We start from the raw sequence: 14936 nt of genomic DNA, 5'->3' as shown, positions 1-14936 counted from the left end.
TGCAAAAGGTTAAAAAACAAACCAACCACAAAACCCCACCATTTTTTCTGGAAGCAAAACCGGGTATCAGATCAGAAGCTGGTGTGGAGCAAACGCTGTGAGGCTTCTGACAGAGCTCACAGCACAGCGCAGGCCCCTTCTTCCCGGGCTGCTGAACTGCCAGGCTCTGTTTTAAGAGCAGCGCACACTGTCCTGGAAACAAAGAAGGCAAAGCCCCTTGACCAGTAGCTGCAGGAGCCTTTAAAAGACGATCCGGACACTGAGAAAGGCCCATGTCCCCCAGGCCCTCCAGTCCGAGGAACAGCCCAACAGTGTCCAGTGGACTAAGATGCCACAGGGAGACAGACATATCACTTCGCCTCCACTCAGTCAGGTTCCTGCTCATCCTTTCTGGGAAGTGTCTGCTCTCCAAATATTTGAGCAACACCAGTTGAGAAGAATTAAACAAGAACCCCCTTATCTCCCACTTAACCACCCATGAGAATAAAGTTAAACAAAGAAAAGAGCTAAGATAAAAATCAAACATCTGTACTGGCAAATATTTAAACTCTGTTTGAATGGTGGAGGAAGGGGTACGAGTGGGATCACTTCAAAAAGGAACTACCACATTCATAAAGTAAATGATACCCCAACCCCCCAACTGCGTTTACTTATTCAAACACCTAAATTAATGGACAAACTGAAAAGCTGTCAAATAACGCATAACCGTGTTCCAAGAAAGGGTGTTTCCTTCCATCTCTGCAGAGATTGGAGAGATAAGTCACATTCTTTTTGTTCTTATCAGTAATAAGATTAAACCTTCAGGGTTCAGCCACTCAGCGAGAGGAGAAACAAGGGCTGCTTTCAAATGCCCTTGGAAGGTGAGGCTTTCGGGGCAATAAAGAGTCTCTCTCTCCAGTAAAGTCTAAGTATCCTGCAAAGCAGCCAGATTTCTTCTGCACCCTTTCCCCACCACCGCAGGTCACTGAGAGGCTCCAGTCCAAGGATCATCTAGTCAACCCGCGTTCTCACACAAGCCTGGGAGATCGCACCCGGGGCATCTAGGGGGACTGGAAGTGGCTCCAAAACCACATTAAACAATCTTTACCTTCTTCATCACCAGGTTGGGGCGGGGTGCATGAAGAAGAAAGAAGGGTATCTGGAAAAATAAAGGAGGGTACAGGTGGGTGGACCGAGACCTGGTGGGGGTGGGATCCACAGGCTCCCTCTGAGCTTTTCCATAACCCTTGTCCATCCTGCCACTTGACCTCTACAAAGGACTTAACGTTCTTTACAGTTGTTTATTTATATACTTTCCCCCTTTGCTAGTTAATACACACAGAGAGATCCTTTCCTGTGTTTATCTCCAGGGCACAGCCCTGTAAAATGCACACTTTTAGTAAATGTCTGCTGAATGAATAAATGCAGAGAATCTAAAAGGCTGAGACTTTCTAGGACTAGAGAGCAGAGATTGTAAATTCACATGTTTTCTTCCTGCACACACACTGAGTAGTTAGTAAACAGCACACCGCTGTGAGTGGTAGGACACAGACATCAAGGAGAAGCACGAACCACCTCAGAGGTAGCAGATGACCTTGAAGATGAACTGGTTCAATCTCTCAGGCACATCTGCACTGAGGGAAGAGGCCTGTCCAAATCTCCCTGTTCTGTAGAGGATACATGAAACTTAAGATAGGGAATACTTACGGTTAATGGATCCTCAAAAGAAATTACTGACCCAATATTAAAAAGTTAACAAAGCTATGAGTCTGAAGACAGATTAGTACATCATCTACCAAACAAGCCACATCCCCTGAGGGGCAGAATGTTTTTTAAGTCTTGGCCTTCTTTGAAAACACTTCGAATTTTTGCACAAGAACACTCAGAAATCTCAAAGGAAGTTTCTGGTCCTCTGCTGCAATCGGATGCATTTCTTAAGGTTGGCAATTTCTGCTAGAGACAAGATTTTCAGGAAGGAAGAAAGGGAGGGTGAGGGAGAAGGGCAGAGGCAGGGAGGAAAGATGGGAGGGAGGGAGGAAAGGAGGGAGGGAATAAGAGGACCATCTCTCCCTAAAATACATAAAAGGCCCCGGGTGAAATTCAGTATTCTAAGCAGAGTGGCAGGTCTCCCATCCTGCCTTTGGTGACGGTCACACGAGGAAAATTCAGACAGCAGGGCTGTCAGCAGACCCAATGCACATGCTCTCTGCTCTAACGATGCTCATCAATAGTTCTAAAGACAAAGATATCTATCTATATACACATACACACACATGCACACGTGTGACACTGCTCAAGGAACATGCTTTTAAGACTGAGAAACATACTAACTAGACTATGGGGGCATTACATTCAGCCAATTTAGACACTTCAGAGGGTCATACAATAGCCTCAGTAAAATTCAAAGAAGGAATGTATAGTTTAGTGTTTCAAGGGCCAGATAAATCCTTCTAATGTTATCACTGGGCAAAATATTTTATCATGGAAAGAAAATTATTTGGAATCAGGGAACCTATATTCCAAACCAAGCGACCTTGAGCCCAGACACACCTCTCTGAGCCTAGTTCTTCACTGGCAAACCAGGGGTTGAGGGTGGGGAGAGGACAGTGTCTACCCTACCACCACTGTTGAGAGGATCGCATGAAGAATGTAAATTAAGTAAAATAATGTTTACAGAAGCAAAAGCCCAAGAAAGTATTTTACTGAAGTATAAACACATGTAACTTACATAAGTAATGTAACTGAGCGGGCCTTCTGGGATGTAAAGCACTCTGCAAAATCATTGTTGAATTCTGAGTTCAACTCAAGTCCTTTGGGCACCAATAGCCATAAGACTGTATCTGTGACATTTTGCCTGCCTGCAGGTAATAATAATTTCTAAAGGGATGAGTTTAAAGTTTGAGATAAAGGAGGGAGAATGACTTGAAAAACTAAGATTCACCATACAGTACTGTAAGGGGAAAAACACAAAACACATCTTCCTGGGGAAAGAACAGGACCTGAAATAAAATTAAACTCAGCTGTCAAGGACCAAGCTTGTCACATTATTTGATGATGTGACCCCAAAGGAAGAAAGGAAAGAGAGTCATAGGTGCAAAAGCACCTGGCTAAGTCATAGTATTATATTTTCATGAGAACAGTAATAAGAAATAAATTGTACCTAGGGTTAAATATTTTACAGCATTTTTTTTTTCATGAGTACTACCTTAAAATAGGAGTGGGGGATAATAGGGGCTGCCTACATGTGGGTCAGCTGTTATGTCTAGAAACATGATTTTAGGAAAAACTCACTGGTGCATTAGCACATTAAAACTATACATAGCCATGCACATAACATGGTTGTGGAGATGAAAATATTTGTGGGATAAAAATAATACTACAGACTAATCTCAACTGTTTGGCAGACTCCTTGCAAGAACGATCCACATGCAATTCAAGATTAAAATCTAGAAGTTTATACTAAACTCATTATCTTCTTAAAAATCTCTTTTTGCTCTGATTTTCACTTTCATTAACAGATTCCTATCTTGAGATTCACAATTTAAAATTTAGGACCATCTTTTAAAATCTTCTTCCCCACCAAAATCTCCAATAAAAACTGGTTGGCAGATTCCATATAACCCACCACCACCCTGGATACCTTCTGCCTTCCTACAATCCTTCCTTGAGGATTGTAACTGAGGTGCCATTCTCCTGGATTACTAGGATGGCCCATCTTCACAAACAACATGCCTTTGCACCACAATCTATCCTTCACTTGCCAACTAATTAATCTGCCCAAATCACAGACATGACTACAGACCTTGCTTTAAAACCTATCGCTTACTGAGAAGTTTGTCCACGCGATCAAGGATTTCGAGCCCATCACGGTACATCTCTTATCCACTGCTCCAGCCCTGTGTCTTCCACCTCACCACACTCAATGCTTTATGAATTCCTGCTGTTTTCTGGGCAGAAGAATCCTTCCCCCAGATCTATCTGCAGAAGTTCCACTCTCCAAGGCCTCAACTGCCACTTCTCTACCAAGCCAGAGTCTAAGAAGCCTCTCTGTTCATAATCTCTCTTCTCTAAAGGAGTCACTGGATTCCTTTCCTGATGCTTGACAGTCTGCCTTAGCTTATTCTGCACGTGTCCTCTGAGCTCCTGGAGGTACAGAGTGTTTTATTCAGCTTGGTCTAGCAGACAGTAGCCAGGACAATGTCTTGCACATTAACTCCCTTGAACATACAGTTGAGTTGAATGTGACAAGTTGAATTGAAAATGATATAGAGTGGTCCCCCCTTATCTGCAGTTCCATTTTCCAGTTTCCATTACCAGTGGTCAACTGCAGCCTGAAAATATTAAATACAAAATTCCAGTAATAAACAATTCGTAAGTTTTAAATTGCATGCCTTTCTGAGGACCATGATGAAATCTCACGCCTTCCTGAACCTTCACCAGGACCCTAAAGCATCCCCCTATCCAGTGTACCCACTCTGGATATGCTCCCAGCTCCTTAGTCACTTAGTGGCCATCTTGGTGATCACGTCAACTGTGGCAGTAGCTCAGTGATGTTCAAGTCACCCTTATTTTACTTAACAGCGGCCCCAAAGCACAACAGTGATGCTAGCAACAGAACAGAAATCTGTGTCTGTGCACTTCTATTCTTTCTCATGGCTGAATAATATTCCATTTTGTACAGATAGGCTGCTACTTCTTTATTCATTGATGGACACTTGGACTATTAGTTTGACTAATAGTTTGACTACTGTAAATAATGCTGCAATAACATGAGGGTGCAGCTATCTTCTCAAGTTAGTGTTTTTCTTTTCTTCAAATAAATACCCAAAGTGGAACTGCTGGATCATACGGTAGTTCTAATTCTTTGAGGAATCTCCACACTGTTTTCCATAGTGGCTGCACCAATTTACATCCTCACCAACAATGCATGAGGGCTCCATTTTCTCCACATCACCAACACTTGTTATTCTTGTCTTTTTAACGTTGGACATTCTAATAGGTGTGAGGTGGTATCTCACTGTGATTTTGATTTGCATTTCCCTAATGATTAGTGATGTTGAGCATCTTTTCATGTACCTGATGGACATCTGTATGTCTTTGGAAAAATGTCTACTCAGATCCTCTGCCCATTTAAATCAGATTTGTTTCATTTCTACTGAGTTGTATGAATTCCTTATATATTTTGGATATTAACCCCTTATCAGATATATGACTTGTAAATATTTTCTCCCATTCAGTGGGTGGCCTTTCATTTTGTTGATGATTTCCTTTGCTGTGCAGAAGCTTTTCAGTTTGAAGTAGTCCCACTTGCTTATTTTTGCTTTTGAAGTCAGATCCAGAAAAATCTTGGCGAAGACTAATGTCAAGTAGCTTACTGCCTAATGTTTTCTTCTGGGAGTCCTATGGTTTCAGGTGTTACATTCAAGTCTTTAATCCATTTTGTCTTTTGTGTATAATGTAAAACGGTGGTCCAGTTTTCCCAACACCATTTCTTTGAGAGACTGTCCCTTCCCCGTTATATATTCTTGACTCCTTTGTCATAAACTAACTGAACATATACGTGTGAGTTTATTTCTGAGATCTCTATTCTGTTTCATTAATCTATGTCTCTGTTTTTTTGTTTCCAATATCACAATGTTTTGATTACTACAGCTTTGTAATATAGTTTGAAATCAGGGCACAGATGTCTCCAGCTTCAAAAGCTCCAAGGAATAAGAGTCTAGTATCCTCTAGTATAAATATGAGGGTAAATAAAAATTTAACTTCAATGGTAGGTTTTCCAGCTCAGTTTTCTGTCCTTTCTTTGAGAAGGGGCTGTGATGGTTAACTTTATGTGTCAATTTGGTTGGGCCATGGTACCCAGATATGTGGTCAAACACTATTCTGGGATGTTTCTGTGAAGGATTTTGGGAATGAGATCAACATTTAAATCAGTGGACTTGTGGGTGGGCCTCATCCAATTAGTCCTTAGACCTAAAAGGACTAAGACTGACCTCCCCTAAGCAAGGAATTCTGACATCAGACTGAAATTGCAAGTCTTTCTTGAGTTTCCAGCCTGCCGCGCTACCCTGCAGATTTTGGACTTAACATCTCCACAATCACGTGAGCAAATTCCTTAAAATAAACCTGGGCCTGGCTCAGTGGTTAAGCATCAGGTGATCGCGGTTTGATTCCTGGTCAGGGCACATGCCCAGGTTGCGGGCTCGATCCCCAGTCGGGGGCGTGCAGGAGGCAGCCGATCAATGACTCTCTCATCATTGGTGTTTCTATCTCTCTCTCTCCCTCTCCCTTCCTCTCTCTGAAATCAATAAAGATATAGTTAAAAAAATAAAAAAGTCTTTCTCTCACCCTATTGGTTCTGTTTCTTTGAACAACCCTGAGTAATATAGAGGGTTGTAACAGTGACTATTCATGGGAATTGTAACCAGGAGCCTGTGTTCTTCATCAGAACCCATGCTCGTTGCTTTGCCTAGAGCACAATACCCCCAACAGACTGACTGATAAGACCTGACTCCTGAATCATATAGTTCTAATGGGCACCAGCAGGGGATGCATTAAATTTGGCTTCTCAGAAAATGAGATGAGTCCTACCTGCTTTCCCCAATGACTATATCAATTTCAGTGGATGCCCCAACTGAAAAAGCAACTTGTAAAATGGCAGGAATCCAATTTCACAATGGTTCTGAAGTTTCTTCATTTTCTGGAATCAGGGAAGCATTTAAATTCTCCCCTGGTGAATATGAGAAGTGTCTAGAGAGCTACGTCCAGGTGGTTGGCTTCCGAGAGCCTTGGAAACAAGTTGCTTACTTACTCTAGCTCCATCAGAGTATAGCTTTGTCATCTCAAACCTAGTCTAGATGCCTTAATGCCAATTCATACCATGATTAACTAATTAACAAGCATTAACTGAATGAGGTTAATACTGAACCCACTTGGAGACACACACAAAATCTGAGTTCATCTTCCCAGTAATGCCTCCTTAGTTTATTCTTTCCATTGTTTCCTTCTTCTTAAATAATGACATCAAAAGTGAAAAATAAGAATGCCACAGGCAAAAACATCTATAGAGGAGATTGGGAAAGGGGGGAAAAGAAACAGACTAAGAGATATGGCAGATGAAATTATTGATTGGTTTATGTAAAAGCCAAGGGTTGGCAGGGCCTGCTGACTAAACAACAGCTTCAAATGTGCACAGCAGAGCCCCATGCCTGTGGCAAGCCAGGTTTCTGGGGTAGATATTCTTAGTGTTATACATAAAGGAGTTATATTCTTTAAATTTGAGAGCGTGAGAATGCATGCTCAAGTTGCAATAGAAGGAAATGCACATGGACAAGACATTTTCTTGTCAAATTTCTTAACATTATATAGTCATTTCAGATCACGAGTTGCAAACTCACATGCAGTAATGGGGGCTGAGCAGGCGATGACCATGTGGGGAATGGGCTGGGTACACTGCAATATGGACTTGGGGGAACTGTGGTGAACGGGAGAAAGCATGCCCTGCCTTCAAAGGGGAGCTGCTCTTCACAGAAGCTACAGCTCAGTGGGAATGCGGACCCACTACTGCCAAATCTTCTGACTTGAGAGAAGCCAGAAATAGGGATGTGTAACCTCCCGAAGTTTAAATGTTAGCAACAGATTTTAAGCCTTACAAATTTAAAAACCTTTAAAACATCTTGTGGGGCCAAATAAATCTGCAGGCTAGATGCAGTCCATGAGTGTGATTATGAGTGTGTGTGTGTGTGTGTGTCTGTGCACTTCTTGTGGGAGAGCCCAGGATCTCATGCGCCCTCATCACTTGACCCAATACAACACGAAGGGAGCTGTTACTTAAATTACACAAATAAATAAACTTTTTTTCAAAACTATCTTATTTTAAGTGATATCTTTGAAAATGAGTTTGTCTTAGATTAAGCCTTAATCTGTTTTTTTCTATATCTGAGAATGTGAATTCTTCAGATCATTCCTTCAACAAATAATGACAGAATGCATGTATCTGTGCATGTATGTATGGCCATTTTCACAAGTAAGCAAATACTCTTCTACAGCATGGCTGCATTTTATCATCTCACTTTTATATGATACAATTTCCTTAACTAATCCCCTATTGTTAGAAAAGTAGGGTCTTTACAATATTCTCTCTTCTAAATGGCACTACAATGACTTTCTTTACATGTTTATCTTTATAAACATGTCTGATTATTTTCTTGTGATATCCCTCCAAATGACCAGATAAAATCCAATGCATATTTCTAAATAAAGTCTATAGAGCCTTCTGTGATGCCACCCACCTGGAATATTTCTGTTTCAAGAAACCACAGCACCTCTCTGCTGTGCCACAATTTGCCTTAACTGCATATTATGTTCAGTATTTGCCCCCCACCCAATAATTTTTAAGTTTCTTGAGAGCTGACATTCCCTTATTCATCCCCAAAGTTGAATCAATTTAGATTCCAACAAATAGTAAATAAACCCAATTGCCAGGTGCTGGGGTAAAAATGGATGAGTGTAATCCCTGCCCAGAAGAGCAGGGGAGGCAGACTCACCCCCACCAACGAATGATACGGGTAAGCTCTACACATACCAGAGGTGTATGAAACTTACTATGGGAACAGAAGAGGAACAATGGATTCTTCCAGGGGCAAAGGGAAATAGGTAGAGAGAAAAGAGGTAATAGGAAACTATGGAGAGAGGCAAATTGTTGAGTTACTTTTTGAAACATTAATAGAAATTCACCCGGTGATGAGAATGAGAAGGGGAATGAGAAATATGGGGTAGATTCACCAGCAGACACTAGTCAATTTAAGCTTTTTGTTTAATCTACAGCAATAGGTCCACTTAGGAAATCATGAAGATCTCTCTAATCTTTTAAGCCAGGGTTTTTCACCCTCTGCACCACTAACATTTTGCGCCAGACAATTCTTTGTTTTGGGGGCGACTTTGTGCATTATAGGGTATGAGCCACATCCCTGGCTTCTACTCACTAGATGCCAGTAGCAACTGTCCCCACCTTCCAACTGAACATGTTTCCAGACATTATTAAGTGTCCCTTGAGGGGAGAAAAGAAAAAAAATCACCCCTGGTTGAGAATCACTGTTTAAGCATAATTTCAGCTCTAAGGGCTTCTCCCTTACTATCGTATCTTTTCTCTAAGTTCTGAAAATGATTTTTTCTTTAGTTCAAAACCCAAATGGACCCCAAATTTATTTTTAGATAAGAGATAAATCTGTCAAAAACATTAAGTTACTGATGCCAATTATTAAAATGTGCATCTCTTTTGATTAAATCTAATAAGCCAAAAATAAAATGTTCACTTTGCTATGGGAGTATATAAATATTATGATTAGTATTTGTTCAGAACATTACAGTTTACAAAGTATTTTCACATTTACAGTACTGAATGCTTATGACACCCTGTGAAGTATTCATTCTTGTCCCCATTTTAGAGATGAAGACAGGGTGGCTCAAAGACATCAAATATGCAAGAGTGTCTTAGTATTATGTGCTGTAGGTAGGATTCATGTCCAGATAGTCTCGTTCCAAATTGTATACACTTTCCATTTAATTAAGTAAACAACTAATGTGAGCTGCTTTGGGCCACAGACACGGTAAGCCTGAGAGAAGGCTCATGATAATATTACATAGATGGAGAAATAAAATGCCCTGCTACCAATGCAGCCCACCAACAAACTATAATAAGTAAAAACTTCCTTGTGGAAGCAAAGCATCATTTAACCACTAAAAAATAATGTTACATCCATCCTTTGCACAACCTCAAGAGCATTTATTGTGTAAAAAGAGGAGTAATACATATTAATTATGGTAACACACTCATAATTTTTAAAGCATGTTAACACCTTTCACTCATTCTAAATAGCCCAGGAAATTGGTATAATAAAGATTGCTATACACTGCTAGAAAACTGAACATAAAAATAAACATTAAGCCCAGCTGGGTGTGGCTCAGCGGTTGAGCCTCGACCTAGGATTCAGGCGATCAGGGTTCGATTCCTGGTCAGGGCACATTCCCGGATTGCGGGCTCGATCAATGACTCTCTCATCATTGATGTTTCTATCTCTCTCTCTCCCTCTCCTTCCCTCTCCCTTTATTTATTTAAATAAAGATATATTTAAATAAATAAATAAACATTAAGTAACTTTATTAAGATCACAGTCAAGTCAAATAGAAAATTAAATTCTTTGTACCTCAAGATAAGTGTTCCTTTCACTACAATTTCCAGCATCATGTGACCCTACACTCTTCCAGATACAAATATCACCAGCCCAATAAATAAAAACATCCTCAACCACACAGAATCCAATTCTTTTTCAATAGTACCTGAAGTCGCATCTTCCTTGGTAGTTTTAAAGGTGGTACTGACACTAAAGTCAGAAGTGGGAACTTTTGCTGCTCTTAATCAAAGACGAAAAGCACTCCCTTAAATCAAACTACCAGAATCAGTGAGATGACCTTAGTCATCACTTACTAGTTGACACATGACAAAATGTTTGCAATTTTCTAGACTTAGTCAACTCTGCGCTCAAACAATATTCCATACTGTGGAACCTGAATTCCAGATGATGAAAAGGGGAGCAGGGAGGGCCCAGGAATTCCCTGTATATAGAAACTGAGTCACACTTCTTTAAAAATTACTTGTCTATATAATAATAAAGGACTTATTTACGAAAGAATATTATAGACTTTGTAACAAACAAACAGGTATTTTGAACATGAGTGCAAAGCAATTCAATTCCTGGTTTCAAGGCCAACAGAAAACGCTGAGGTCTTACTCCATCATGGAGGGCGGGATGGTGCAGCAGTCCTGAATCGCGGTGAGGGGAGAGGTCAGGTGGGCCGTATAGGACGCTTCCACCACTTGCTTGTTCCGGTTGACCACATCCAAGTAACGGTTGAACTTCTCTCGGATTTTTTTGGCTAGCTGTGGGACGACAGTGAGCAAAATAAATCGAAAGCCCAAAACAATAACCCACTGTATTTGTTCTAATAAGCTCATTTGTGTCACAAACTTTATGAATTAAACTTCAGGTAAAACAACACACATCCAAGTCTTCGTCTACTGTGTAAATTGAGATTAAAAACAGCACAATGCCCAGAAGTCACAGAAGGATACTCAAATAACAATCAAGTAATGTCTTCTGTCTTAAAATAGGGGCTAATGCATTAAGAACTTTTCATGTGTTCAAATTCAAACAGAACAATATCAATCCATAAAATGCCTGCTAGATAAAGAAAAACAGAGTTTATGGATATGACTGTCAGTATAGCAGTGGGATTTGGGAGTTAGAGAGCAATAATAGGGATTGGAAGGAAAAACCCCACTACTCATGGTTCTGGATTCACATACGTTTTTGTCAGGGGGAAAATACATAAAGAAAAAAATGACATTGAATGTATTGTCCTACACAACTTCAGGAGCACCCTCATAGTCTTCCATGTGAAGGGCAAATCCTTGGGGTTGTGCAATGCAGATATCCAAATAAAACAAAATGTATAATTAGAAATACACTCATTCGATCTGTTATACCTTAAAATGGACAAATGTCTTTCTTAACTGCTATGAACAGAACACTTCATCATAATTTACTTCCATGTGGGAGTAACAAAAGCAAATGGATAAGCTTACTGCTTTTTCCTTGATTGTTGCCATCAAATATCACAGCTTAATTACAGATCTCCAAGGAAAACAGTGTTGTTTTTCCTCCCCTTAAACAGAATGTTGCCCAAATGAAATGACTGGTAGAATTATAGCTAATTGGTTTTGTAGAGCTTTCATTATCAGCATGCTAGTGGGGAACTAATCACCTCCTTTGGGTCATGCATCTCACACAATCCAACAGCTCACAGGATAAGAACCTGGAGCCAACTCCAAATATCTTCACTTGTTATTTTCAAGCCCATTTTAAAATTTGATCTTGTTCCAGTGATATTTAGAAACTTTAAGTTTCAATTAAATAACTGAGGGTATCAGCCTTGCTAAATATTGCACAAACTATAGAGTTCAGAAAAATTTCTCGACATAGCAAGAGTATGGATGAGGGTAATGTTTGATTTGATAATGGGTTGTCCAAATTCATTTCAGCATTTTCAAAGGAGGGACTTTGTGTCTCAAAATTAAGTCCATCTGCAATTCTATTCCCTGAGCTAGAGTTCTTTCTTCTTATTAAAAAGAAATGTATGTTTCTCCTCGCTGGGGTCTTTGCAATAAAATGTAGAGAAACCGTTTAATTTCCCATTTTAATTTGAACCACTGGTGATTTTACCCTCCTAAGGGGACATGTGGCAAAGTTTAGAGACGATTTTGGTTGCTGCAACTTGGTGGGGTGCTACTGGCATCTAGTAGGTGGAGGCCAGGATGCTCCGAACATCCTACAATGCACAAGACAGCCCCACAACCAAGAATTACACAACCTAAAATGTCAACAGTGCCCCATTGGAAAAAACCTAATGAGAAAAATCGAAGACAATTATCCCAATTTGCAATTCAGTCTATAAGTCCCAAACTGTTCTTCCAGGTTAGTTCTCTACCCATACAACAAGGTACCATAAGGAAAAAAAATCTAACACGTTTCAATAGTTACAAATTTCTACTTTGTTCTTTGCTTTTCCTTTCCCAAAGTAATGTGAAAGAGGTATCACATATGCCTACAGTTCTTTAAAATTCAGAGATATAGGACTATTCACTCATCAGCAGGTGTGCGGACGTGTTTATTTTTATTTTGTTTTTAAAGAGTAGCTTATTTATTTTTCTGAGAGAGAAAAAGGGGGAGGGAGAGAGAGAGAGAAACAACAATGTGAGAGCGTGACATCGGTCGGCTGCCTCCTGCATGCCCCGCACCCGGGATCGAGCCTGCACCCGGGCACGTGCCCTGCGCCGGGATGGAACCCGCAGCCTCCTGTGCACAGGGTGACGCCCACCCAGCTGAGCCACACCAGCCAGGGCGACCCGACATGGTTTTTAACAGCACTTTGCACTACTGTAACAATCTCTATTTCCTAGCCTCTCACATTCAATGGGCAGCTGAGGATGAGAGAGAGTAAAAGGTTCCAGCTTAAAGCCTAATGCGTGTTCTCCAAGCACCCCGCGTTCGCCACCCCCGCCTCACGGCACAGGCTACACTTCAATGCTACCGTCTGCTGAACGCCCGGCTGCCCCCCAGACCGTACGCCCCGTAAGGGCAGGTACTATATATACATTTTTGTTCATCTCTTTATCTTCACCTAGTACACTGCCTGGAATTATAGGCAGATAAAAAATGTTTAATGAATTAATAAAGGCCAAAAAAGAATCTGATCCCTGGGAATCATCAGCTTTATCTTTTGGTCTAAGGATCAATAACCTCTTCAAAAACATGGAGTGCTTATTTAAAAAAATATACAATATGTATTTCTGGAAACTCCAAGACCAAGTTCTGTCTTTTCCCTTTAGGTTCTGAAATAAACTAAATATGAATTTTCCACCTACAAGTATCAAGAGTGCAGTCTGTTATTGCCCCATAACAAATGTTCTGTGATAGGATAAACATAAGGCACACTTGAAATTCCAATATCTTCACAAATTCATTTCTAGAGGGAGAATAAAATTTGCAACCCTTTCCTTCTCTCACATACATAGAAACACACACAAACACTTGAGAAATATCCACATTTCTTCTACATATTTGGAAAATTCTAATTAAAAAAAAAGCCAGATATAGCTAATTATAATGTTCTAATCTGGCTCACTGCCTGTTTGTAGGAGCCAAGAATGAGTTTCCTTTTTTTTGGTTTATTTACTTATTTAAAAAACATATCTTTATTGATTTCAGAGAGAGGAAGGGAGAGGGAGAGGGAGAGAGAGATAGAAATATCAATGATGAGAGAGTCACTGATCGGCTGCCCCCTGCACGCCCCCTGCTGGGGATGGAGCCCGCAACCCGGGCATGTGCCCTGACCGGGAATCCAACTGAGAGCTCCTGGATCCTAGGTCGATGCTCAACCACTGAGCCACGCCAGCTGAGCTTACATTTTTAAATGTCTTTTTGTGAAAAGGCATTTTGTGATACTTTATTATTAGAAATTCAAATGCCAGTGTTTGTAAGTAAAGTTTTATTAACACACAGCCATTTGTATACATACTGTTTCATTATACAACACAGAGTTAAGCAGCTGCAATAGAAAGACTGTGCAGCTTGCTTTGCTACATGTAGAAGTCAGAAGCCCTAACATGTCCCTAGGTAGGAGCCATAATCCTAGTAATTGTATAAAAATTGGCTGAACACGCCTCCCCACTGAGAAGTGGGTCTCATGACTCCCACTGCTTGAATCTGGGTGGGCTTCTGATGGCTTCTACCAGCAAAGCATGGAGAAGGCGACACTGGGCAATCTCTAGGGTCAGGTCATAAAAGGCCACGTGCTTCCTCCTGTCCCTCTTGGAATGCTCTCAGCTACCATGCTGTGACCAGGCCCAACACACATGCGTGCCTGGTTGCCAGCTCCGGCGGAGCAAGTCTTCAAGTCATCTAGCCCAGACTCCAGATGTGACTCAAGAAGCTCCAGATAATCCCAGCCCTCGCTCTTCCCTGACGAAGCCGCAGGCATCACCGAGCAGAGATAAGCCATCCTTGGTGTGCCTGGCCCAAATTCCTCACCCAAAAAATCCATGGACATAAAGATATAGTTTGTTTATGCCACTAAATTTGGGGTGGTCTGTTATACAGCAATGAGTAACTGGCACACCCGATGGGCAGAATTCTGTCCTAAGAAAAACATACTGAAGCTACACTAGACAGAGCTGCTCAGACCCATGTGCCGTATCTAAATCATCAGCATCATCAAGATTAGAGCCTGTGTGTTATAAACCCACTGTAAAGAGGCTTCAGGGTTCTTCAGAAAATTATAACAGCTACCCTATAGTGGTACTTATTAGACACAGGAGCCTACAATGTAGGTATTATCAT

At 40.9% G+C, this 14936-nt stretch overlaps 1 protein-coding gene across 1 annotated transcript in view; it reads right to left on the bottom strand.

The window, feature by feature from the left end:
- The window catches only part of CACHD1 (cache domain containing 1), a 192714-nt gene that overhangs the window by 75690 nt on the left and 102088 nt on the right, over nucleotides 1-14936 (bottom strand). Inside the window, exon 3 of the mRNA XM_081145542.1 lies at nucleotides 10770-10918. Coding sequence (XP_081001668.1) covers nucleotides 10770-10918 — 149 coding nt within the window. The remainder of the gene's footprint in view (nucleotides 1-10769; nucleotides 10919-14936) is intronic.

This window comes from Miniopterus schreibersii (genome assembly GCF_964146895.1).
Source record: "Miniopterus schreibersii genome assembly, chromosome: 8".
Taxonomy (NCBI): domain Eukaryota; kingdom Metazoa; phylum Chordata; class Mammalia; order Chiroptera; family Miniopteridae; genus Miniopterus; species Miniopterus schreibersii.
Note: the sequence above shows the minus strand (reverse complement) of the source record. Positions and strands in the feature narration are given on the sequence as shown.